The sequence below is a fragment of the Passer domesticus genome, chromosome 34 (assembly GCF_036417665.1).
Source record: "Passer domesticus isolate bPasDom1 chromosome 34, bPasDom1.hap1, whole genome shotgun sequence".
Lineage (NCBI taxonomy): Eukaryota > Metazoa > Chordata > Aves > Passeriformes > Passeridae > Passer > Passer domesticus.
Window position 1 is genome coordinate 539,453 of NC_087507.1, and position 25,290 is coordinate 564,742.

Consider the following 25,290-nt stretch of genomic DNA (forward strand, 5'->3'; position numbering starts at 1 on the left):
CACCATCATCCTGGGTGGGTGGCTCGTTAGGGGTTAATTGGGTTGGTCATCGTCATCCTCGATGGATTGGCCATCATCATCCTTGGTGGGTCGTTAATTAAGGGTTAATTGGGTTGGTCACCATCCGGGGTGGGTGGTTCGTTAGGGGTTAATTTGCTTGGTCACCATCGTCCTGGGTGGGTGGTTAATTGGGTTGGTCACCGTCATCCTGGGTGGGTGGTTAATTAAGGGTTAATTGGGTTGGTCACCGTCATCCTTGGTGGGTGGTTCATTAAGGGTTAATTGGGTTGGTCATCATCATCCTCAGTAGGTGGTTAATTGGGGTAATTAGGGGTTAGTTGGGTTGGTGAGTTGGTCACCATTATCCTGGATGGGTGGTTAATTAGCGGTTGATTAGCCATTAATTAGGGGTAACGGGGCAAGTACCCACGGCACCGCGACACCGTGCTGGCGCTGGTCAAGACCGTCACCATCGTCCTGGGTGGGTGGTGCATTAAGGGTTAATTGGGTTGGTCATCGTCAGCCTGGGTGGTGGTTCGTTAGGGGTAATTAGGGGTTTATTTGGTTGGTCACTATCCGGGGTGGGTGGTTTGTTAAGGGTTAATTGGGTTGGTCATCGTCAGCCTGGGTGGTTGGTCATCATCATCCTCAGTGGGTGGTTAATTAGGGGTAATTAGGGGTTAGTTGGGTTGATGAGTTGGTCATCATCATCCTCGATGGATTGGCCTGGATTGGCCATCGTCATCCTTGGTGGGTGGTTCATTAGGGGTTAATTGGGTTGGTCATCGTCAGCCTGGGTGGTGGTTCATTAGGGGTTAATTGGGTTGGTCATCATCATCCTGGTGGGTTGGTCATCATCATCTTCAGTGGGTGGCTAATTAGGGGTAATTAGAGGTTAATTGGATTGGTCATCATCATTCTTGGTGGGTGGTGAATTAGTGGTTAATTAGCCATTAATTAGGGGGTAATGGGTGTGCACCTGCAGCACCATGACACCGTGCTGGCCAAGACCATCACCATCATCCTGGGTGGGTGGTTCATTAAGGGTTAATTGGGTTGGTCATCGTCAGCCTGGGGTGGGTGGTTCATTAAGGGTTAATTGGGTTGGTCATCGTCAGCCTGGGTGGGTTGGTCACCATCGCCCTTGATGAGTTGGTCATCATCCTCAGTGGGTGGTTAATTAGCCATTAATTAAAGAGTAACGGGGCGAGTACCCACAGCACCGCAACACCGAGCTGGCGCTGGTCAAGACCGTCACCATCGTCCTGGGTGGGTGGTTTGTTAGGGGTAATTAGGGGTTAATTGGGTTGGTCATCATCATCATCGGGGTGGGTGGCTCGTTAGGGGTTAATTGGGTTGGTCACCGTCATCCTGGGTGGTGGTTCATTAGGGGTTAATTGGGTTGGTCATGTCATCCTGGTATGGTTGGTCATCATCATCTTTGATGGGTCATCATCATCCTCCATTGGTGGTTAATTGGGGGTAATTAGAGGTTAATAGGGTTGGTCATCTTCATCTTGGATAGGTTGGTCATCATCATTCTCAGTGGGTGGCTAATTAGCAGTAATTAGGCGTTAATTGGGTTGGTCATCATCATCCTTGGTGGGTTGGTCACCATTCTCAGTGGGTGGTGATTTAGCAGTTAATTAGCCATTAATTAGGGGTTAATGGGTGTGCACCCGCAGCACAGCACTGGTCAAGACCATCACCATCATCCAGGGTGGGTGGTTAATTAGCAGTTAATTAGGGGATAAACAGGGGTGCCCACCCCCTTACTGTGCTGAATTTTATCCCGGAATTCTTTGGGTTGGAAACAACTGAAATTCTGTCCAGGAAGTGACCGGACAACACCAAAAATTCCATTTTTTTTCTCTTTTTTTCCCATTTTTCCAGATGCCTTTGGGATGTCCTGGACCTTTTTCCCTCTTTTTTTCCCCTAAAGATTGGAATCCATGGGGATTCCATGGAACAACTTTATCCTGGAATTCTTTAGGTCGGAAAAAACTGAAATCCCATCCAGGCAGTGGCCGGCCAACACCAAAAAATTCCATTTTTTCCCCTTTTTTCCCCGTTTTTCCAGGTGCCTTTGGGATCTTCTGGATCTTTATCCCATCTCTTTTCCCTCATTTCAATTTTCTCCCAAGACTCACCACAAGAATTCTATGGAATAATTTTATCCTGGAATTCTTTGGGTTGGAAAGAACTGAAATCCCATCCAGGCAGTGACCGGCCAACACCAAAAATTCAATTTTTTTATCTTTTTCCCCCTTTTTTCCACATGCCTTTGGGATATCCTGGATCTTTTTCTCTCTTTTTTCCTCCAAAATTGGAATCCATGGGAATTCTATGGAACAATTTTATCCCAGAATTCTTGGGGTCGGAAAGAACTTCAATCCCATCCAGGCAGTGACCGGCCAACACCAAAAATTCCATTTTTTTCTAATTTTTTTTTTCCCCATTTTTGCGGGTGCCTTTTGGATCTCCTGGACCTTTTTGTCTCTTTTTATTCTCCAAAGATTGGAATCCATGGGGATTCCATGGAACAACTTTATCCTGGAATTCTTTGGATGGGAAGGACCTTCAACCCCATCCAGGCAGTGACCGGCCAACACCAAAAATTCCATTTTTTTTCTAATTTTTTCCCATTTTTACGTGTGCCTTTGGGATCTCCTGGATCTTTTTCTCTCTTTTTCTCCCCAAAGATTGGAATCCCTGGGAGTTCTATGGAACAATTTTATCCTGGAATTCTTTGGGTTGGAAAGAACTGAAATCCCATCCAGGCAGTGACCGGCCAACACCAAAAAATTCCATTTTTTTTTCTAATTTTTTTTTTCCCATTTTTACGGGTGCCTTTTGGATCTCCTGGATATTTTTGTCTCTTTTTTTCTCTCCTTTTTTCCTCCAAAGATTGGAATCCACAGTGATTCCATGGAACAATTTTCTCCTGGAATTCTTTGGGTCGGAAAGAACTTCAATCCCCTCCAGGCAGTGACCGGCCAACACCAAAAATTCCCATTTTTCTCGCTCTTTTCCAGGTGCCTTTGGATCTCCTGGATCTTTTTCTCTCTTTTTATTCTCCAAAGACTGGAATCCATGGGGATTCCATGGAACAATTTAATCCTGGAATCCTTTGGGTTGGAAAGACCTTCAACCCCATCCAGGCAGTGACCGGCCAACACCAAAAATTCCATTTTTTCCCCTTTTTCCCCCGTTTTTCCAGGTGCCTTCGTGGTGTGCTGGACTCCGGGCCAGGTGGTTCTGCTGCTGGACGGGCTGGGCTGCCAGAGCTGTGACGTGCTGGCCGTGGAGAAGTACGTGCTGCTGCTGGCCGAAATTAACTCGCTAATTAACGCCATCGTTTACTCCTGGCGGGACAGCGAGATGAGGAACACCTTCCGGCGCCTGCTGTGCTTCCCGTGCCTCCGGAATTCCAAGTACGCCGCCCCGGAGCGGGGGCTGCACTCCCACAACGGCCACTTCACCGTGGATTCTTCCATTTAGGGGTTTTTTTTGGGGGATTTTTGGGGTTTTTTTGGGATTTTTTGGAGGTTTTTTTGGGCGAGGCTCGAAGGGCTGGGGGGCTCTGAGGTGGGAATTTTTCTTGGGAAATTCGTGGTGGAGCGAGGATTGTGGGGTTGAGGAGGATTCTGGATTCCTTGGGGGTTCCAGCGTGGAAATTTTCCTGGAAAATTCCTGGTGGGATCAAAGGTTGAGAAGAATTTTGGAGTCCTGGGAGGTTCCAGCACCCAAATTTCCATGGAAAACTTGAGAACGTGGCGGTTTTGTGGGATCTGGGAGAACCTCGGACTCCTGGGGGCTCCAGCCTGGATTTTCCCTGGAAAAGTCGTGGTGGGATCAAGGATGAAGTGATTTTTTAGGATTTGGGAGAGTCCCGGAGTCCTGGGGGGCTCCAACATCAAAATTTCCTTGGAAAACTCCTGGTGGGATCAAGGGTTGAGAAGAATTTTGGAGTCCTGGGGGGGCCCCAGAACCAAAATTTCCTGGAAAACTCCAGTTGGATCAAGGATGAAGTGATTTTTTTGGGATTTGGGAGCATCCTGGGGGCTCCAACATAAAAATTTCCCTGGAAAAGTCAAGAACAAGGTGGTTTTCTGGGATTTGGGAGAACCTCGGAGTTCTGGGGAGCTCCAGCATCAAAATTTCCTTGGAAAACTCCTGGTGGATCAAAGGTTGAGAAGAATTTTGGAGTCCTGGGAGGTTCCAGCACCCAAATTTCCTGGAAAACTCCTGGTGGGATCAAGGATGAAGTGATTTTTTGGGATTTGGGAGCATCTTGGAGGCTTGGGGAGCTCCAGTATCCAAATTTCCTGGAAAACTCCTGGTGGGATCAAGGGTTGAGAAGAATTTTGGAGTCCTGAGAGGCTCCAGAACCAAAATTTCCACAGAAAACCCAGGAACGCAGTGGTTTTGTGGGATCTGGGAGAACCTCAGATTCCTGGGGGCTCCAGAACCAAAATTTCCATGGAAAACTCCTGGTGGGATCAAGGAACAAGCGATTTTTTGGGATTTGGGATCATCTTGGGGGCTCCAACATCAAAATTTCCCTGGAAAAGTCAAGAACGAGGCGGTTTTGTGGGATTTGGGAGAACCTCGGATTCCTGGGGGCTCCAGAACCAAAATTTCCTGGAAAACTCCTGGTGGGATCAAGGATTGAGAAGAATTTTGGAGTCCTGGGGGGCTCCAGAACCAAAATTTTCCTGGAAATCTCAAGAACGAGGCGGTTTTGTGGGACCTGGGAGAACTTTGGATTCCTAGGGGGGCTCCAGCTTGGATTTTTCCCAGGAAAATTCCAGGTTTTTAGGGAAACCGTGGGAGCAGAATTCCCATTAAAGACTGGTTTTAACCCGGAGTTGTTTTTCCTTGGAAAAGCTCAGGAATCTTCCAGGAGGGGGTTGGGAATTCCGAGGGTGGGATTTGGGAATTCTGAGGGCTGAAATTTCCCTGGAAAAGGCTCCAAAATCCCCCAGAATTTGGGAATTCCGAGGGAGGGATTTGGGAATGAGGAGGGCAGAAATTCCCCTGGAAAAGCTCAGAAATCGTCCAGGGATTTGGGAATTGTGAGCGCGGAATTTTCCCTGAAAATTCCACAAATCCCAGGATTTGGGAATGCTGAGAAAAACCCCAATTTTCCCTCTTTTTTCCCTGATCCTGGAAAACCTCCCTGTGAGTTCTGGGAATTCCCAAGGATCCCTGGGGTGGAACCAGGGATTTTTCCCTTTAATTATTTTTTTTACTTTTGTTCCTTTCTTTTTCCCATCAATTCCTTCATTTTTCCCTCTCTTTTTATCCCAAAATGGGGATCAAAGCTCTGATTTGTTGGGATTCAGCATCGGAGCCTCAAAATGAACCCAAGCGGGGCTTTTGGCACCAAAAATTTCCAAATTTTTGGGTGGAAAAAAGGAAAATCGGGAGCCAGGGGGGTGTGGCCTACGGGAGGGGCGTGGCCTAGTGGGCGTGGCTATGGTTGCCATGGAGACGCCATAAACGTTATGGGTGGGGTCGAGAGGGAGGAAATGGCGGCTCTGGGGGCGTGGTCGAGGTGGGGGCGTGGCCAAAATTGGACGGGATCCTGAAAACTGCCAGAAGGGGCGTGGCCAGAGCGGGGGGCGTGGTCACAGCGATGGCGGGAAGGGCGTCCCCTCGTAGGGGCGTGGCTTGTGCTGGAGGCGTGGCCAAGCGCAAAGGCGGGAAGGGCGTCCCCTCACGAAGGGGCGTGGCCTCCCGTGGGCGCGGGCGGGAGGGGGCGTGGCCAGGGCTGGGCGTGACCACAGCGGCGGCAGCGCGGGGGGGGGGGTGGCTCTGTGGCCGCCGGCTCGGCGCGGCTCCTGTCGCGATCTGTCGCGATTTGTCGCGATCTGTCGCGCCCTGTCGCGCCGGCCCCGCGGCTCCAGGCCCGCCCATGGAGGCCGCGCCGCGGTTGGTGCCCGGGGTGGCCCTGCCGGGGTCTCTTCCGCCGGCGCCTCCCCCCGCCGCCGCCACCAGTGGCGACCCGCCACCCTCAGGGCCACCCTCAGGGCCGCCCTCAGGGCCAGCAGCGGCGCCGCCGCAGCACGACAGCGGCGACGTCCTGCAGCAGATCATGGCCATCACCGACCAGAGCTTGGATGAGGCCCAGGCCAGGTACGGGGAGGCGACACCGGCCACGGGGACCGGGGACAGCGGCACGGCCGTGACTCAGCGCGGGGCCACCGCGGGGACACCGAGGGGACACTGAGGGGACACCGAGGGGACACTGAGGGAGGGGTTTGTGAGGGAAACTTCGCCGCTATTCGCGGCTTTCCCGCTCCGCTCAGGGCCCCGCATCCCGGCCGGTGCTGCCGCTTCTTCCCCGCGTCCTTCCCGCTCTGGGGGCAATTCACGGGCGTTTTGCCCCATTCCCAGCGGGCTTGCCCCATTGCCGGGTGCTTTTACCCCATTCCCAGGCGTTTCGCCCCATTCCCATGGTCTCTGTCCTATTCCCGGCGGGTTTCCCCCGTTTCCACAGTTTTGCCCCATTCCCGGTGTTTCCCCCCATTTCCAGTGGGTTTTGCCCCATTCCTGGTGTTTTCACCCCATTCCCAGTGGTTTTGCCCCATTTTCAGTGGGTTTTGCCCCATTCCCATCAGTTTTGCCCCATTCCTGGTGTTTTCACCCAATTTACAGTGGCTTTTGCTCCATTTCTAATGTTTTTGCCCCATTTCCAATGGGTTTTGCCCCATTCCCAGTGTTTTTGCCCCATTCCTGGTGTTTTCACCCCATTTCCAGTGGGTTTTGCTCCATTTCCAGTGTTTTTGCCCCATTTTCAGAGGGTTTTGCCCAATTTCCAGTGTTTTTGCCCCATTCCTGGTGTTTTCCCCCCCATTCCCGGTGTTTTTATCCCATTTCCAGCGGGTTTTCCCCCCAATCCTGAGGGGTTTCCCCCTTTCCCAGCAGGATTTTCCTCATTCCCAGTGTTTTGTTTCCCCATTTCCAGTGATTTTCCCCAGTTTCCAGGGGTTTTTCCCCATTCCCAGCAAGTTTTTCCCATTCCCAACTGGTTCTGCCCCATTCCTGGGGATTTCCCCCATTCCCTGTGGGATTTCCCCCATTCCCTGGGGTTTTGTCCCATTTCCAGGGATTTTACCCCATTCCTTGTTGGATTTCTCCCATTTCCAGGGATTTTACCCCATTCCCTGTGGGATTTCCCCCATTTCCAAGGATTTTACCCCATTCTTTGTGGGATTTTCCCCATTTCCAGGGATTTTATCCCATTCCTTGTGGGATTTCTCCCATTCCAGAGGTTTTTACCCCCATTTCCAGCAGTTTTGCCCCATTCCTGGTGGGGTTAGGCAGCACTGCTGGGAATGGGGAAAACCCCTCAGGAATGTGGGGAGAAAACCCCAGGAATGGGACAAAAACCACTGGGAATGTGGGAAAACTTATTGGAATTGGGAAAAACCCCAAGACAATGGGGAAAACCTCACTGGGAATGGGGCAAAACTGCTGAAAATGAGAGAAAAAAACCCCTGGGAATGGGAAAAACCCCACTGGGAATGAGGGAAAACCCTCGGGAATGGGGGAGAAAAACCCAGGATTGGGGGAGAAACTTCAGGAATGGGGAAAAAAACACTGGGAAGGAGGGAAGTCCCACTGGGAATGGGGGAAAAACCCCAGGAATGGGAAAAGCCCCACTGGGAATGAGGGAAAAAACCCCAGGAATGGGAAAACTGGAGCTTTTTGGGGCTGGGTGGGATAATTTGGAATAAATCCTCCATCCTCCCCAGGAATTCCTGAATTTTAGGGAAAACCCGCACTGGGAATGAGCAGAATTCCAGGATTTTGGCGGGTTGTGCATTCCTTAATTAACTGCGGGTAATTAACGGCTCATTAGTTGCTGCTCCGGGAGGGAAACGCCTCAAATCCTACAAAAATTGGGCTTTTTTGGGGTGTTTTCCCTCATTCACGAGGTTTTTGGGGAGCTGGGAGTGGTCCCGGTTCACGGGGCTGATAAAAGTCTCCGTTTTTTCTTATCTCGCCCCAAAATTTGGCCCCTTTTGGGTGCGGCAGCCCCGAATTCCAGCTGTTTCCATGGATTATTCGAAATTTCAGGGGGAGTTTTCCCTCCAAACCCTCAAATTTGTGATTAAAGTAATTTTTTGAGTTGTTTTTTGGGGATGGAATTGTCAATTTTGCCCCCCAAATTCCCTTTTTTTGCCCTAGTTTTGGGCATTCCCCACCTGCAGCTCCTGTAGGGATTCCCTAAATTTGGATTTCACGGAATACTGAGGAGAATTTTGGGATATTTGGGGTAATTTTGAGTTTGTCTGCAGTTTTAATTCCCATAAATTGAGGAATGATCTTCTTTTAAAACCAAATCCTTTCAATATTAACCCAAACCCACAATCTGCTTCCCAATTTTCCAGTATTTTCAGTGAAAAATCCACTTTTTTCCCCCGTGGCTGCGATGTTTGTTGGATTTTAAGCGTTTACGGCCATTCATTAGGGATTAATTATTACTTTTCTATTAAAAATGCAGTTTTTGGGGGGTTTCCAAGCCCTTGGAAAGTCCCAAAATTGGTAATTTTAAGATCCAAGCTCCCAATTAAGAGTGGGGAGCGGACCTGGTAGGGAGGAGCCGGGCGGGACTTAATAATGAATAATTAATTACGAATTAATTATTAATTACTTAATTAACCAGCGCTGCCTTCGGGGACCTAAATCGAAGGTTTTAGCCCAAAAAAGGGGTGGTTTTAGTGGGATTTTCCCCTCACATTCCCCGGGTTTTTTGAGGACAATGGGATCAGAGCCGCCTTTGTTCTCCGCCCGCGGCTCCCGGGGTTTTTCTTTTCCCGCCGATTTTTTTTTAGGGCAAAATCCCGAATTTTTGGGACAAAACCCGCGAGGTTCTGAGGGAAAAATTCCAAGGATTTGAGGGGAAATCCCAGGATTTGGGGCGGGGCTGATGGGGAGCCCGGATTGGAGAGGTTGGCAGGGCGGGAAAATCGGGATTTGCTGGGAAAATGAGAGAAAAGTGGATTTTTAATGGATTTTCTGAGGGGAAAAAGGGCTCAAAAGCAGCAAGGAAAAAATGGATTTTGAGGGGGTTTCTACAGAGGATTTTTCCCGGTGGAATTTGGGCCCAAACTCTCTAAAATCGGGGAATTTGAGGACTATATATTAAAAAAAAAATCCATTAAATTTAGCTATAAATAGATTTTTCTGAGGTAAAAAAGGGTTAAAATCAGTTAAAAAATGAGATTTTGAGGTGGATTTTGCATCCAGTGGATTTTTCCCAAAAATTTAGCTCCAAAATTCTGAAAAAGTAGGACTTTTCCTTCCAGAAAAATGAGATTAAACCCCAAAAAAACCCCCCAAAATTCCCATTTTCCTCCGGATTTTCCCCACTCACCTGCTCTTCCCATGACGTGACCCCAATTTGGGGTTTTTTCCATGGATTTTGGGGCTGATTATTCCATGTTTTTTGCAGGAAGCACGCCCTGAACTGCCACAGGATGAAGCCAGCCCTGTTCAGCGTCCTCTGTGAAATCAAGGAAAAAACAGGTCTGAATTCCTCCTTTTTATTTCCATTTTTTCCCTCAAATCCCACTTTTTCATCTCAGATTTCCCCCCATTCCACTTTATCCTGATTTTCCCTCACAGATTCACAATTTAAAATTTTCTAAAAAATTTTTTTAGGTTGAAATTTGAGGTTTTTTTTAGTTTATTTTAAGGGAGAAAAAATAAATTTTGGGGTTGTTTTATGGGAAAATTCCAGGATTTGGGAGTTTTTTTTAGGAAATTCCCTCTGGAACCTGGAAAATCCCAGTTTTTTCTCTACAAATCCAGAAGTTTGCAGATTTTACCCAGAAAAATGAGAAAAAAAATCAGGAAGCCCCATATTTTTTCTTCCATTTCTCCTCATTTCTTCCATTATTTTTTTCCTCTCACTCCACTTTAACAGAACAGGAACATCCACATGAAACGAGAAAATCCAAAATTTCTTCCTGAAACCACCATAAATGACAAATCCTCTTTTTCCTCCCCCATTTTCCCTCATTTCCCCCCCCCATTTTCCCTCCCTTTTCCTAATTTTTTTCCCGGTTTTCCATGGTTTTCCTCATTTTTCCCCCCTTCTTTCCTTCCCATTTTTTCTTTTATTCCCTGTCTCATTTTTTCCATTTTCTTCCTTTTTTTTTCCATTTTCCCCCCCGATTTTCCATCATTTGTACCCCTGTTTTCCCTCATCTTCCCTCCTTTCCCCCCACCTTTCTCCTCATTTTTCCCTCATTTTCCCCAATTTTCCCTCATTTTTCCCTCTTCCCCTCATTTTTCCTCCATTTCCCCCCAATTTCTCCCTCATTTTCCCCATTTTTCCCTCATTTTCCCCTCATTTCCCCCCTTTCCCATTTTTTCCCTCATTTTTCCCTCATTTCCCCCTCATTTTCCTCCCTTCCCCTCATTTTCCCCCATTCCCCCCCATTTTTCCCTCATTTTCCCCCCATTCCCCCATTTTCCCCCCATTTTCCCACCTTTTTTCCCCATTTTTCCTCATTTTCCCTCATTTTCCCTCATTTTTCCCTCATTTCCCCTCATTTCCCCCCCCATTTTCCCTCATTTTTCCCAGTTTCCCCCCCATTTCCCCCCATTTCCCCTCATTTTCCCCCCATTTCCCCTCATTTTTCCCCATTTCCCCTAATTTTTCCCCCATTTCCCGCCCATTTCCCCCTCATTTCCCGCCCATTTCCCCTCATTTCCCCCCATTTCCCGCCCATTTCCCCTCATTTCCCGCCCATTTCCCCTCATTCCCCCCATTTTCCCCCCATTTCCCCTCATTTCCCCTCATCCCCCCCCATTTTTCCCCCCTTTCCCCTCATTTCCTCCCCATTTCCCCCCCATTTCCCCTCATTCCCCCCCATTTTCCCCTCATTTTCCCCCATTTTCACTCATTTTTTCCCATTTTTCCCCAATTTCCCCCCCCCATTTTCCCCCACTTCCCCTCATTTTTCCCCAATTCCCCCATTTCCCGCAGCCCTGAGCGTGCGCGGCGCTGCCGAGGAGGAGCCCCCGGACGCGCAGCTGCTGCGCCTGGACAACATGCTGCTGGCCGAGGGCGTGGCTGCCGCTGCGCCCCCCAAAGCCCCCCAAAAACCCCGCGGATTCACCCCAAAAAGCGGCGGAAGGAGCCGGGAAAGCCGCGGCGACACCGGGGGGGCGCGGAGCACGCCGATTACCGCGCCAAGCTGGCGCAGATCCGGCACATCTTCCACGCCGAGCTGGACAAGTACGACCAGGTGATCCCGGGGGGGGATTTGGGGTGTTTTTGGGGTGTTTTTGGGGGTTTTTGGGGGGTTTTGGGGTGGGAAGGGAGGTGGGGGAGTGCGGGGTTTGGTGGTGGGGAGTTAAGGGGGGATTAAAGGGGATTAAAGGGGAATTTAAAGGGATTAAGGGAAAATTAAATGGCATTAAAGGGGATTAAAGGGGAATTTAAAGGGATTAAGGGAAAATTAAATGGGATTAAGGGGGAGATTAAGGGGATTAAAGGGAAAATTAAAGGGGAAATTGAATGGGATTAAGGGGGAGATTAAAGGGAAAATTAAAGGGAAAATTAAATGGGATTAAAGGGAAAATTAAATGGGATTAAAGGGATTAAGGGGGAGATTAAAGGGAAGATTAAATGGGATTAAGGGGGAAATTAAAGGGATTAAAGGGAAAATTAAATGGGATTAAAGGGGAAATTAAGGAGATTAAAGAGAAAATTAAATGGGATTAAAGGGAAAATTAAAGGGAAAATTAAATAGGATTAAGGGGGAGATTAAAGGGATTAAAGGGAAAATTAAATGGGATTATAGGGGATTAAGGGGAAAATTAAAGGGATTAAAGGGAAAAATTAAAGAGAAGATTCAATGGGATTAAAGGAAAAATTAAAGGGAAAATTAAATGAGATTGAGGGGGAGATTAAAGGGATTCAAGAGAAAATTAAAGAGAAAATTAAATGAGATTGAGGGGGAGATTAAAGGGATTCAAGAGAAAATTAAAGAGAAAATTAAATGAGATTGAGGGGGAGATTAAAGGGATTCAAGAGAAAATTAAAGAGAAAATTAAATGAGATTGAGGGGGAGATTAAAGGGATTCAAGAGAAAATTAAAGAGAAAATTAAATGAGATTGAGGGGGAGATTAAAGGGATTCAAGAGAAAATTAAAGAGAAAATTAAATGGGATTAAAGAAAAAATTAAAGGGAAAATTAAATGGGATTGAGGGGGAGATTAAAGGGATTAAAGGGAAAATGAAATGGGATTAAGGGGGAGATTAAAGGGATTCAAGAGAAAATTAAAGAGAAAATTAAATGGGATTAAAGGAAAAATTAAATGGAAAATTAAATGGGATTGAGGGGGAGATTAAAGGGATTAAAGGGGATTAAGGGGGAGATTCCTTTCCCATTTCCCCCAAATCCCCCATTTCCCCCCCATTTTTCCCCCTAAATCCCAATTTTTTTCCCACTTTCCTCTAAATCCCCCATTTTTCCCCCATTTTTCCCCATTTTCCCCTAAATCCCCATTTCCCCCCAAATCGCCCATTTTCCCCATTTTTTCCCCATTTTTTCCTCTTTCCCCCCCTAAATCCCCATTTTCCCCCCTAAATCCCCAATTCCCCCCGCCAAATCCCCCATTTTCCCCTAAATCTCCATTTTCCCCCCCAAATTCCCATTTCCCCCCTAAATCCCCCATTTTTCCCCTAAATCCCCATTTCCCCCCCAAAATCCCCAATTTTTTCCCCATTTTTCCCAATTTCCCCTTAAATCCCCCATTTTCCCCCCAAATCCCCCATTTTTCCCTATTTTTCCCCCATTTTTTCCCCATTTCCCCTCCTTAATCCCCCATTTTTTCCCCATTTTTCCCCATTTTCCCCTAAATCCCCATTTTTCCCCCACTTTCCCCTAAATCCCCCATTTTCCCCCCAAATCCCCTATTTTTCCCCCTTAATTCTCCATGTCCCCCTCCAAATCCCCCATTTCGCTCCTAAATCCCCAAATCCCCCATTTTTCCCCTAAATCCCCGTTTCCCCCCCCAAATCCCCCATATTTTCCCCATTTCTCCCCCTAAATCCCCCATTTTTCCCCTTTTTCCCCCCTAAATCCCCCATTTTTTCCCATTTTCCCCTAAATCCCCCATTTCCCCCCTAAATCTGCCATTTTTTCCCCTTTTTTCCCCATATTTCCCCCCCTAAACCCCCCATTTTTCCCCATTCCCCCCCAAATCCCCCATTTTTCCCCATTTCCCCCCCTAAATCCCCCATTTTTTCCCCATTCCCCCCCAAATCCCCCATTTTTCCCCATTTTCTCCCTAAATCCCTCATTTCCCCCCTAAATCCCCCATTTTTTCCCCCTTTTTTCCCCATTTTCCCCCATTTTTTTCCCATTTTCTCCCTAAATCCCCCATTTCCCCCCTAAATCCCCCATTTTTCCCCACTTCCCCGAAATCCCCATTTTTCCCCATTTTCCCCTTAAATCCCCCATTTTCCCCCCAAATCCCCCATTTCCCCCCATTTTTTCCCCATTTTTCCCCAATTTTCCCCATTTTCCCCTAATTTTCCCCATTTTTTCCCCATTTACCCCTCTAAATCCTCCATTTTTCCCCATTTTTTCACATTTTTCCCCAATTTCCCCCATTTTTTCCCTATTTTTCCCCCATTTCTTCCCCATTTCCCCTCCTAAATCCCCCATTTTTTCCCCATTTTTTCCCCATTTTTCCCCATTTTCCCCTAAATCCCCATTTTTTCCCCACTTTCCCCTAAATCCCCCATTTTCCCCCCAAATCCCCTATTTTGCCCCCTTAATTCTCCATGTCCCCCTCCAAATCCCCCATTTCGCTCCTAAATCCCCCAAATCCCCCATTTTTCCCCTAAATCCCCGTTTCCCCCCCCAAATCCCCCATATTTTCCCCATTTCCCCCCCTAAATCCCCCATTTTTCCCACTTTTTTCCCCCCTAAATCCCCCATTTTTCCCATTTTCCCCTAAATCCCCCATTTCCCCCCCTAAATCCCCCATTTTTTCCCCATTCCCCCCCCAAATCCCCCATTTTTTCCCCATTTTTCCCCATTTTTCCCCAATTTCCCCCATTTCCCCCCTAAATGCCCCATTTTCCCCCCATTTTTTCCCCATTTCCCCCCTAAATCCCCCATTTTTCCCCCCATTTCCCCCCCTAAATCCCCCATTTTTCCCCATTTTCTCCCTAAATACCCCATTTCCCCCCTAAATCCCCCATTTTTCCCCAAATCCCCACTTTCCCCTAAATCCCCATTTCCCCCCCAATCCCCTATTTTCCCCTAAATCCCCAATTTTCCTCCCCGAAATCCCCCATTTTTCCTGCTTTTTTTTCCCCATTTTCTCCCTAAATCCCCCATTTTTCCCCCATTTTTTCCCCATTTCTCCCCCTTAAATCCCCCATTTTCCCCATTTCCCCCCATTTTCCCCTAAATCCCCGTTTTTCCCCCCATTCCGCAGGCGTGCAGCGAGTTCACGGCGCACGTGCTGAACCTGCTGCGGGAGCAGAGCCGCACGCGGCCGATCGCGCCGCGCGAGATCCAGCGCATGCTGCGCCTCATCCACGGCAAGTTCAGCTCCATCCAGCTGCAGCTCAAGCAGAGCACCTGCGAGGCCCTCATGGTCCTCCGCTCCCGCTTCCTCGACGCCAGGTGAGCCAAATTTGGGGCAAAATGGGCAGATTTGGGGAAAAATTTGGGTATTTTTGGGTGTGTCAACCATGGCGAGCTCAGCTCAAGCAGAGCTCCTGTGAGGCCCTCGTGAAACTCAGCTCCAGGTTCCTCCACGCCGGGTGAGACAATTTGGGAAAAAGTTCCTTCAATGGGTGGGAAAATGTGGATTTTTGATGGAAAAATGTGGATATTTGGTGAAAAATGTGGATATTTGGTGAAAAATTTGGATATTTTTGGGTGGACATCACCCACGGTGAGCTCGGCTCAAGCAGAGCTCCTGTGAGGCTGTTGCGAAACTCAGCTCCAGGTTCCTCCACCCCAGGTGAGACAAATTTGAGAAACAATTCCTTCAATGGTTGGGTTTTGGGGTAAAAATGTGGATATTTGGTGAAAAATTTGGATATTTTTGGGTGCGCCTCATCCACGGCAAATTCAGCTCCATCCAGCTGCAGCTCAAGCAGAGCACCTGCGAGGCCCTCATGGTCCTCCGCTCCTGCTTCCTCGACGCCAGGTGAGCCCCTTTTGGGGGAAAATGGGGAGATTTTGGGAAAAATGTGGATATTTGGTGAAAAATTTGGATATTTTTGGGTGCGCCTCATCCACGGCAAGTTCAGCTCCATCCAGCTGCAGCTCAAGCAGAGCACCTGCGAGGCCCTCATGGTCCTCCGCTCCCGCTTCCTCGACGCCAGGTGAGCCAAATTTGGGGCAAAATGGGCAGATTTGGGGAAAAATTTGGGTATTTTTGGGTGTGTCAACCATGGCAAGCTCAGCTCAAGCAGAGCTCCTGTGAGGCCCTTGTGAAACTCAGCTCCAGGTTCCTCCACGCCAGATGAACCAAATTTGAGAGAAAAATCTTCAAACAGGGAGAAAAATGTGGATATTTGATGGAAAAATGTGGATATTTGGGGAAAAATGTGGATATTTGGTGAAAATCTTAGATATTTTTGGGTGGGTGTCAACCACGGCGAGCTCGGCTCAAGCAGAGCTCCTGCGAGGCCCTCATGAAACTCAGCTCCAGGTTCCTCCACACCAGGTGAGAGAATTTTGGGGAAAAATTCCTGCAATTATGGGGTTTTGGGGCAAAAATATGGATATTTGGTGGAAAAATGTGAATATTTGGTGAAAAATTTGGATATTTTTGGGTGGGCATCACCCACGGTGAACTCAGCTCAAGCAGAGCTCCTGCAAGGTCACCATGATCCTCAGCTCCAGGTTCCTCCACCCCAGGTGAGCCAAATTTTGGGAAAAATTCCTGCAATTATGGGGTTTTTGGGGAAAAATGTGGATAATAGATGGGAAAAGATGATTATTTGGTGGAAAAATTTGGATTTTTTTTGCTGGGTGTCAACCATGGCAAGTTTGGTGAAGCCATTGTGATCCTCAGGTCCAGGTGCCTCCACACCAGGTGAGGGAATTTTGGGGAAAAATTCCTGCAATTATGAGGTTTTGGGGCAAAAATGTGGATATTTGGTGGAAAAATGTGGATATTTGGTGAAAAATTTAGATATTTTTGGGTGGACATCACCCATGGTGAGCTTGGCTCAAGCAGAGCTCCTGTGAGGCCCTCGTGAAACTCAGGGCCAGGTTCCTCCATTCCAGGTGAGACAATTTGGGAAGAAGTTCCTCCAATGGGTGGGAAAATGTAGATTTTTGATGGAAAAATGTGAATATTTGGTGAAAAATGTAGACATTTGGTGAAAAATTTGGGTATTTTTGGTGGACATCACCCATGGTGAGCTCAGCTCCAGCAGAGCAAATAATTGGATTTATTTCCCATTTTAACCTGAAATAAATGGATTTATTCCCCATTTTCACCCCCCAAACCCCATTTTCACCTGAAATAAATGGATTTATTCCCCATTTTCACCCCCCAGACCCCCATTTAACCTGAAATAAACGGATTTATTCCCCATTTTAACCTGAAATAATTTCATTTATTCCCCATTTTCACCCCCCAAACCCCATTTTAACCTGAAATAAATGGATTTATTCCCCATTTTAACCTGAAATAAATGGATTTATTCCCCATTTTTCACCCCAATAATTTGATTTATTCCCATTTTTCACCCCAATAATTTGAATTTCCCCCATGTCCAGGCGGAAGCGGCGCAATTTCAGCAAGCCAAATCCCCAATTTAACCTGAAATAAATGGATTTATTCCCCATTTTAACCTGAAATAAATGGATTTATTCCCCATTTTAACCTGAAATAAATGGATTTATTCCCCATTTTAACCTGAAATAAATGGATTTATTCCCCATTTGAACCTGAAATAAATGAATTTTTCCCCATTTTTCCCCCCAATAATTTGGATTTCCAGGCGGAAGCGGCGCAATTTCAGCCGCAGGCCACGGAGGTGCTGAACGCGCATTTCTAAACCCCCCAATAATTTGATTTATTCCCCATTTTTCACCCCAATAATTGGATTTATTCCCCATTTTCACCCTCCAAACCCCATTTAACCCCTCAATAATTTGATTTATTCCCCATTTTCACCCCCCAGACCCCCATTTTAACCTGAAATAAATCGATTTATCCCCATTTCCCCCCAATAATTTGGATTTCTAGGCGGAAGCGGCGCAATTTCAGCCGGCAGGCCACGGAGGTGCTGAACGCGCATTTCTAAACCCCCTTTAACCCCTCAATAAATGGATTTATTCCCCATTTTAACCCCAAATAAATGGATTTATTCCCCATTTTCACCCTCTTAACCTCCATTTAATCCCAAACAATTTGCTTTATTTCCCATTTTAACCTGAAATAAATGGATTTATTCCCCATTTTAACCTGAAATAAATGGATTTATTCCCCAATTTAACCTGAAATAAATGGATTTATTCCCCATTTTAACCTGAAATAAATGGATTTATTCCCCATTTGAACCTGAAATAAATGGATTTATTCCCCATTTGAACCTGAAATAAATGGATTTATTCCCCATTTTAACCTGAAATAAATGGATTTATTCCCCATTTTAACCTGAAATAAATGGATTTATTCCCCAATTTAACCTGAAATAAATGGATTTATTCCCCATTTGAACCTGAAATAAATGGATTTATTCCCCATTTTAACCTGAAATAAATGAATTTTTCCCATTTTCCCCCCAATACTTTGGATTTCCAGGCGGAAGCGGCGCAATTTCAGCCGGCAGGCCACGGAGGTGCTGAACGCGTATTTCTAAACCCCCTTTAACCCCTCAATAATTGGATTTATTCCCCATTTTAACCCCAAATAAATGGATTTTTCCCCATTTTAACCTGAAATAAATGGATTTATTCCCCATTTTAACCTGAAATAAATGAATTTTTCCCCATTTCCCCCCCAATACTTTGGATTTCCAGGCGGAAGCGGCGCAATTTCAGCCGGCAGGCCACGGAGGTGCTGAACGCGTATTTCTACTCGCACCTGAGCAATCCCTACCCCAGCGAGGAGGCCAAGGAGGAGCTGGCGCGCCAGGGCGGCATCAGCGTCTCCCAGGTGGGCACACTGGGGCCAATTCCCAGGATTTTGGGAAAAATACGGACATTTGGGGGGAATTCCCAGGGTTTTGGGGCAAATTCCTGGGATTTTTTGAGGAAAATGCCCCAAATTTTTGAGGAAATTTCCCCAGATTTGGGGGAAAAATCCTGGGATTTTTTGGGCAAATTCCCAGGATTTTGGAGTGAATTGCTGGGATTTTGGGGGAAATTCCTGGGATTTTTGAGGAAAATTCATGGGATTTTGGGGAAATTCTGGAGATTTTGGGAAAAATCCCCAGATTTGGGGTGAATTCACAGGGTTTGAAGGAAACTCCGGAGATTCTGGGGGAAATTCTGGAGGTTTTGGGGGCAATTACGGAGAATTGGGGTGAATTCCTGGGATTTTTGAGGAAAAATAATGGGATTTTGGGAAAAATCCCCAGATTTGGGGTGAATTCACAGGGTTTGGGGGAAATTCTGGAGATTTTTGGGGAAATTCCGGAGATTTTGGGGAAAATTCTGGAGAGTTGGGGTGAGTTCCTGGGATTTTTGAGGAAAATTCCTGGGATTTTTGAGGAAAAACCATGGGATTTTGAGAAAAATCCCCAGATTTGGAGTAAATTCCTGAGATTTTGGGGGAAATTCCTGCGATTTTTGAGGAAAATTCATGGGATTTTGGGGAAAATTCCCCAGATTTGAGGTGAATTCCTTGAATTTTGGGGTGAATTCCTGGGATTTTTGAGGAAAAATCATGGGATTTTGGGAAAATTCACAGGATTTTAGGAAAAATACAGAGATTTGGGGAAAATTCCCCAAATTTTGGGGCAAGTTCCTGGAATTTTTGAGGAAAATTCCCCAGATTGGGGGAAAAATCCTGGGATTTTTTGGGTAAATTCCCAGGATTTTGGAGTGAATTGCTGGGATTTTGGGGAAAATTCTGGAGATTTTGAGGGAAATTCCGGAGATTTGGGGTGAATTCCTGGGATTTTGAGGAAAATTCCTGGGATTTTAGAGGAAAAATCATTGGATTTTCAGAAAAACTCCAGAGATTTAGGGGAAAATTCACAGGATTTGGGAAAATTCATGAGATCTTGGGGAAATTCTAGAGATTTTTGAGGAAAATTCCAGTGATTTTGGGGAAAATTCCAGAGATTATTTGGGCAAATTTCAGAGATTTTGGGGCAAATCCCTGGGATTTTGGGGAGAATCTGCAGCATTTTGGGCAAAATTCCTGGGATTTTTGGGGCAAATTCCCTGGATTTTTGGGCAAATTCCTGAGACTTTGAGAAAATTCCCAAGATTTTGGGGAAAATTCCTGTGATTTTGGGAAAATTCCCCAGATTTGGGGCAAAATCCAGAGATTTTGGGGAGAAAAATCCTGAGGTTTGGGGGGATATTCCTGGGATTTTGGGGCAAATTGCTGAGACTGGGGCCAATTCCCAAGATTTGGGGAAAATTCCTGGGAAAATTCCATGGATTAGCGGCAAATTCCTGGATTTGGAGCAAATTCACGGGACTTCAGGCAAATTCATGGGGTTTTGGGGCCAATTCCCTGGATTTGGGAAAAATTCCTGGGGTTTTTGGGAAAATTCCCTGGATTTTGGGGCAAATTCCTGGGATTTTAGGGCAATATCCCAAGATTTTGGGTAAATTTCCTGGGATTTTGGGTAAATTCCCAAGATTTGGGGCAAAGTCCCAGGATTTTGGACCAATTTCCCTGGATTTTGGGCCAATTTCCCTGGATTTTGGGGCAAATTTTGGGATTTTGGTGCAAATTTTATCCCCTACAAAGAAAAAATTGTTATTTTTTTTAATTAAAATGTTTAAAACATGCCATTCCTCCCGGATTTTCCCTTTGCCAGGTTTCCAACTGGTTCGGGAACAAGCGCATCCGCTACAAGAAGAACATGGGCAAGTTCCAGGAGGAGGCCAGCATCTACACGGCCAGGGCTGGGGACAGCCACCAGGGCCACCAGCAGGGCCACCAGGGCCACGGGGGACACTCCCCCTGCTCGCCCAACTCCGGTGAGTGGGCTGGGATTGGTAATTAACCCAGGGTAATTAAAGAGCTGCTGGGAGCCAGCGCTGAGGACAGTGCGGCCCATGGGACACCACCAAGGACACTGGGGACACCGGGGACACCAGCAGGGACACTGGGGACATTGGGGACACTGGGGACACCAGCAGGGCCACGAGGGACAGCAGGGCCACGGGGGACACTCCCCCTCCTCGCCCAACTCCGGTGAGCGGGCTGGGATGGGTAATTAACCCCGGGTAATTAATGAGCTGCTGGGAGCCAGCGCTGGGGACAGCATGCGGCCCATGGGACAGCAGGGACACTGGGGACACTAGGGACAGCCACCAGGGCCACCAGCAGGGCCACCAGGGACAGCAGGGACAGCAGGGACACGGGGGACACTCCCCCTGCTCGCCCAACTCCAGTGAGCGGGCTGGGATGCGTAATTAACCCAGGGTAATTAATGAGCTGCTGGGAGCCAGCGCTGGGGACAGCATGGGACACAGGGGACACCACCAAGGACACTGGGGACACCAGGGCCACCAGCAGGGCCACCAGCAGGGCCAGCAGGGACACTGGGGACACTCCCCCTGCTCGCCCAACTCCAGTGAGCGGGCTGGGATTGGTAATTAACCCCGGGTAATTAATGAGCTGCTGGGAGCCAGCGCTGGGGACAGCGCGAGACACAGGGGACACCACCAAGGACACTGGGGACACCACCAGGGCCACCAGCAGGGCCACCAGGGACATGGGGGACAGCAGGGACACGGGGGACACTCCCCCTCCCCGCCCAACTCCGGTGAGCGGGCTGGGATTGCTAATTAACCCCGGGGTAATTAATGAGCTGCTGGGAGCACTGTGGGAGTTGTTATTCCTCTTTATTTTGGTTTAATTTTGGGGTTTTTTGGGATTTTTCCTATTTTATTTTGGTTGAATTCACTTTATTTAGTTTAATTTTATTTCCATTGATTTCCTTTTTATTTCATTTTATTTATTTATAATGTAATTTTTTTCTGTTTATTTGCCTTCATTTCCATTTATTTCCTTTATTTTACTTTTAATGTCTTTCTATTTCTGTTTATTTCTATTTATTTCCATTTATTCCCTTTATACTCATTTTTATTTCAGTTTAATTCCATTTATTTCCTTTAACGTCCTTTTATTGCACCTTATTTCCATTTATTTCTGTTTATTTTCTATATATTTAATTTTATTTCTGTTTCTTCCCATTTATTTCCTTTATTTCAGTTTATTTCCTTTATATTTAATTTTATTTCCATTATATTTAATTTTATTTCTGTTTACCGCATTTATATTTATTTTTTTCTTTTTATTTCCTGTTTTATTCAATTTTATTCCCTTTTAAAATTTCTCTTATTCCCTTTTTATCCCCTTTTAATTCCATTTATTCCCCTTTTTAGCCCCTTTTAACTCCATTTATTCCCTTTTTTATCCCCTTTTAATTCCATTTTTATCCCTTCTAAAGAACCATTTTGGGTGCATTTCTCACCCATTAAAATTCTCCATTTTAATTTCATTTTTTGGGTTTTTTTGTTGTTTTTTCAGCTTCCTCTGGGTCCTTTAAGATGACGAATTCTGGGGATTCTTTCCTCAATTTGCAGCCCTTGGCTTCCTACCAGAGCCCTCCCAGCGCACAGCCCCAGGTGAGGAAAAATGGGAAAAATCCAAATTTCTGCCCTGGAATTCAGGGGAAAAAATCCAAATTTCTGCCCTGGAATTCAGAGGAAAAAATCCAAATTTCTGTCCTGGAATTCCAGAGGAAAAATGGGAAAAAATTCAAATTTCTGCCCTGGAATTCAGAGGAAAAAATTCCAGATTTCTGCCTTGGATTTCAAATGAAAAAAATGGGAAATAAATTCAAATTTCTGCCCTGGAATCCCAGAGGAAAAATGGGAAAAAATTCAAATTTCTGCCCTGGATCCCAGAGATAAAAATGGGGAAAAAAATCCAAATTCTGCCCTGGATCCCAGAGGAAAAAAATCCAAATTTCTGCCCTGGATCCCAGAGGAAAAAAATCCAAATTTCTGCCCTGGATCCCAAAGGAAAAAAATGGGAAATAAATACAAATTTCTGCCCTGGAATCCCGGAGGAAAAAAATCCAAATTTCTGCCCTGGATCCCAGAGATAAAAATGGTGAAAGATCCAAATTCTGCCCTGGATCCCAGAGGAATTGATGCTTCCAGATTATTATTTCAATTTTAAGGGGTGTTTAAAGGTTTGGGATTGTTTAAATTGCTGGTTTTACTGAAAATCTGAAATTCCTGGTGGGATTAGGAGTGAAATTCTTCATTAAATTGTGAAATTCTCACTGAAAATCTGAAATTTTGAGTAAAATTCTTAATTAAATTCTGAAATATATTAATTTACTAAATTCTGAAAATCTTTTTGAAATTCCTGTTGAAATTTTGAATTTCTCACTGAAATTCCCGCTGCAAATCTGAAATTCCTGTTGGAATCAGGGATTAAATTCTTCATTAAATTCTGAAATTATTGGTGAAATTAAATTAATTAATTAAAATCAGGAGTGAAATTCTCACTGAAATTCCTGTTGGAATTAGGGATTCAATTCTTCATTAAATTTTGAAATTCTCGGTGAAATTCTCACTGAAATTCCCTGTAAAATTCCTATTGAAACTTTGAATTTCTCACTGAAATTCTTATTATTAACTCCACAAATCCCCTACTCCCACTTGAAATTCCCACTAAAATTCTTATTAAAATTCCCTAATTTTTTTACCAAATTCTCCAATCCCTCCTCTCACTCCAATCCTTTATTCCCACGGGAACTCTACCTGACAAATTCCCATTTTGGGAATTTTTAAATTCGTTTTTTTAACTTTATTTTTCATTTTTTCCCCATTTTTCTGGTTTTTCAGCTGGATTCCCTGCAGCACGTCCTGCAGCAGCCGGGGAGGTTCGAGCCCCTCGTGGGGAGCCCTTTGTTCTCCTCGCAGCGCCTCGAGGTCAGCTAGGATTTCATAAAATATTACCCAGAAATTGTATTTTTTTACATTTATTTTAATTCTTTTTTTGAATTTATTTTAATTGTAATTTTAATTTTATTTTTTAAATTATTTCCCCCAAAATGGGTGATATTGGGATGGGGGGAAAAGCTGGACAAATGGAATTTAAATGATGAATTTTTAAATATTTAAACCTTTCAAGAAATTTAATATTGTTATTAATATATGTCTATTCATTATTTACATATATAAAATATTTAATATTTACTATTCATATATTAAATGTAAACAATTATGTATTTAAATATAAATATATATTTAATCTCTAGCAAAATAATATATATAATAATAAAATTATTATATAATGTCATATAGATGATATATTAATTTATCTATTATAAAAAAATAGATAATTATATTGTTATATTAATAAATTATTTATGGAATTATGTATAGATTTATATATATAATTTTTTATATTATAAATCATCATTATTATTATTTTTACTGTTATGATATATAAAATACATTAAATAAAGTATATAAATTTAGATTTAAATGTATAAATCAGAAACATAATTAATACTTAAAAAATATATTTTACATTATAAATTAATATTATATATGAGAAAATGTATAAATTTATATTCTATTTATATAGATGCAATATAGAAAATTTACTTATTTCTATAAATACATAAATTACATTTTTATATTTATACCAAATTATAAACATACAAATAAAAGAAGAAGAAGGTTTTTTGGGATATCAACTTTCTGCTATTTCCTTTTAAAACCACCCTCAATTGCAAACACACAATGCTCTATAATGCCATCTACAGGTAATTTCTTGATGATTTAACGCCAATTAATATGAATTAATTAAATTTTCTGCCCCCTCAGGCCAATGGCAGCTGGCAGGACGCCGCCACCCCCCTCGTCCATCACGTCCCCCGCCGCCGACCCGGGCAGCGACGCCTCCAATTAAAGATTTCTTAATTAAAAGGACCTTTTTGAGAGGAGAGAGGTCAATTAACGTTAATTAATGACAGGGCGATAGAATGATTGACTCGCAATGAATTAATTACCTCAGAACAAGCCAATAGATTGTGATGGCAGCGACACCTCTACCTCTCAGCGCCGACTCGGGATTATTTATAACTTCATTTCGCCTCAGAAAATGCCATTTTTTTAAGGAAAAAACTTGGATTTTACACCAAGAACCTGAAGAAGAAGGAAAAAAAATATTCTTGGTGTTTGTCTCCAGTTTTGCAGCGGAAAAAAATGGATTTATTTTCATTTCTGTGCGGTTTTTTACGCTGGGATTTCTGTTCTAGATTAATTAAACCCCCCCTATTGTAATTGGATGTTCTCTCTATTGGAATTTTCTATAGGAAATTTCTATAGGAAATTTCTATAGAAAATTTTTCTTAATTAATTTAGCTAATTAATGGGAAAGTTGCTTTACCAAACTTCTCGCTGGACGTTGCTCGCAGGCCGGACCTTCCATTGGTGTCATTCCAAGGGATTTCATATCGGGAAATTCCATGGCTTCACTTTTTCTGATGGAAAAGTACAAAAATAAAATGACAAACCCCAAACTGACCACAAAACAGCCAAACCGCGGGATTTCCCCATGGGAATTTGAGGGGGTTTGTGCCGTTCTGGTGCTGTTCTCAGAGTCTGCCCTTTTCAGTTGAGATTTTATCCAAAAAATAAATTTCCAAAGCCTTTTTTTTTCCTTTTTTTTCCCATTTTCTCCTGATTTTTTTCTCTCAGGTTTGGGCTCGGCAGGCGGGAGGTTCATGAGGGATGGGAAAAGAGCAGGAAGATGGTGAGGGGTGGGAAAATGGTGGTAAGATCATGAAGGGTGGGAAAATGGTGGGAAGGGTGTGAGGAGTGGGAAAATGGTGGGAAGATCATGAGAGGTGGGAAAAGGGCGGGAAGATGGTGAGGGGTGGGAAAATGGAGGGAAGATCATGAAGGGTAGGAAAATGGTGGGAAGGGTTTGAGGGGTGGGAAAAGGGCAGGAACACTGTGAGGAGTGGGAAAAGGGCAGGAAGGGTGTGAGGGGTGGGAAAATGGTGGGAAGATTGTGAGGTGGGAAAAGGGTGGGAAGAACATGAGGGGTGGG

General features: G+C 45.0%; 2 protein-coding genes and 2 long non-coding RNA genes across 5 annotated transcripts in view; 2 read left to right on the forward strand and 2 right to left on the reverse strand.

Moving 5' to 3' along the window:
* The window catches only part of LOC135288618 (long-chain fatty acid transport protein 1-like), a 25,326-nt gene extending 25,317 nt beyond the window's left edge, over nucleotides 1-9 (reverse strand). Inside the window, 1 exon segment of the mRNA XM_064401988.1 lies at nucleotides 4-9. Coding sequence (XP_064258058.1) covers nucleotides 4-9 — 6 coding nt within the window.
* A 28-nt stretch (nucleotides 10-37) lies between these two features.
* LOC135288719 (uncharacterized) lies at nucleotides 38-4,870 on the forward strand. 2 transcript variants are annotated; one of them, XR_010351692.1, is made up of 2 exons: nucleotides 38-481; nucleotides 3,221-4,870. It is a non-coding gene; the product is annotated as an uncharacterized LOC135288719 (long non-coding RNA). The 2 variants fall into 2 exon arrangements; XR_010351691.1 differs by lacking the exon at nucleotides 38-481 and adding an exon at nucleotides 1,094-1,269.
* A 912-nt stretch (nucleotides 4,871-5,782) lies between these two features.
* Nucleotides 5,783-24,518, forward strand: LOC135288718 (pre-B-cell leukemia transcription factor 4-like). Its single transcript, XM_064402117.1, is given in 12 exon segments — nucleotides 5,783-6,141; nucleotides 9,467-9,540; nucleotides 11,009-11,096; nucleotides 11,137-11,190; nucleotides 11,192-11,270; nucleotides 14,482-14,672; nucleotides 18,039-18,174; nucleotides 20,018-20,180; nucleotides 21,739-21,836; nucleotides 23,070-23,156; nucleotides 24,060-24,089; nucleotides 24,091-24,518. Coding segments are annotated over 12 exon segments (1,275 nt in total). The 5' UTR covers nucleotides 5,783-5,920; the 3' UTR covers nucleotides 24,145-24,518.
* On the reverse strand, nucleotides 24,110-25,277 carry LOC135288722 (uncharacterized). Its single transcript, XR_010351698.1, has 2 exons — nucleotides 24,625-25,277; nucleotides 24,110-24,380 (listed from the first exon to the last, which is right to left on the reverse strand). It is a non-coding gene; the product is annotated as an uncharacterized LOC135288722 (long non-coding RNA).
* Between the last annotated feature and the right edge of the window lie 13 nt (nucleotides 25,278-25,290).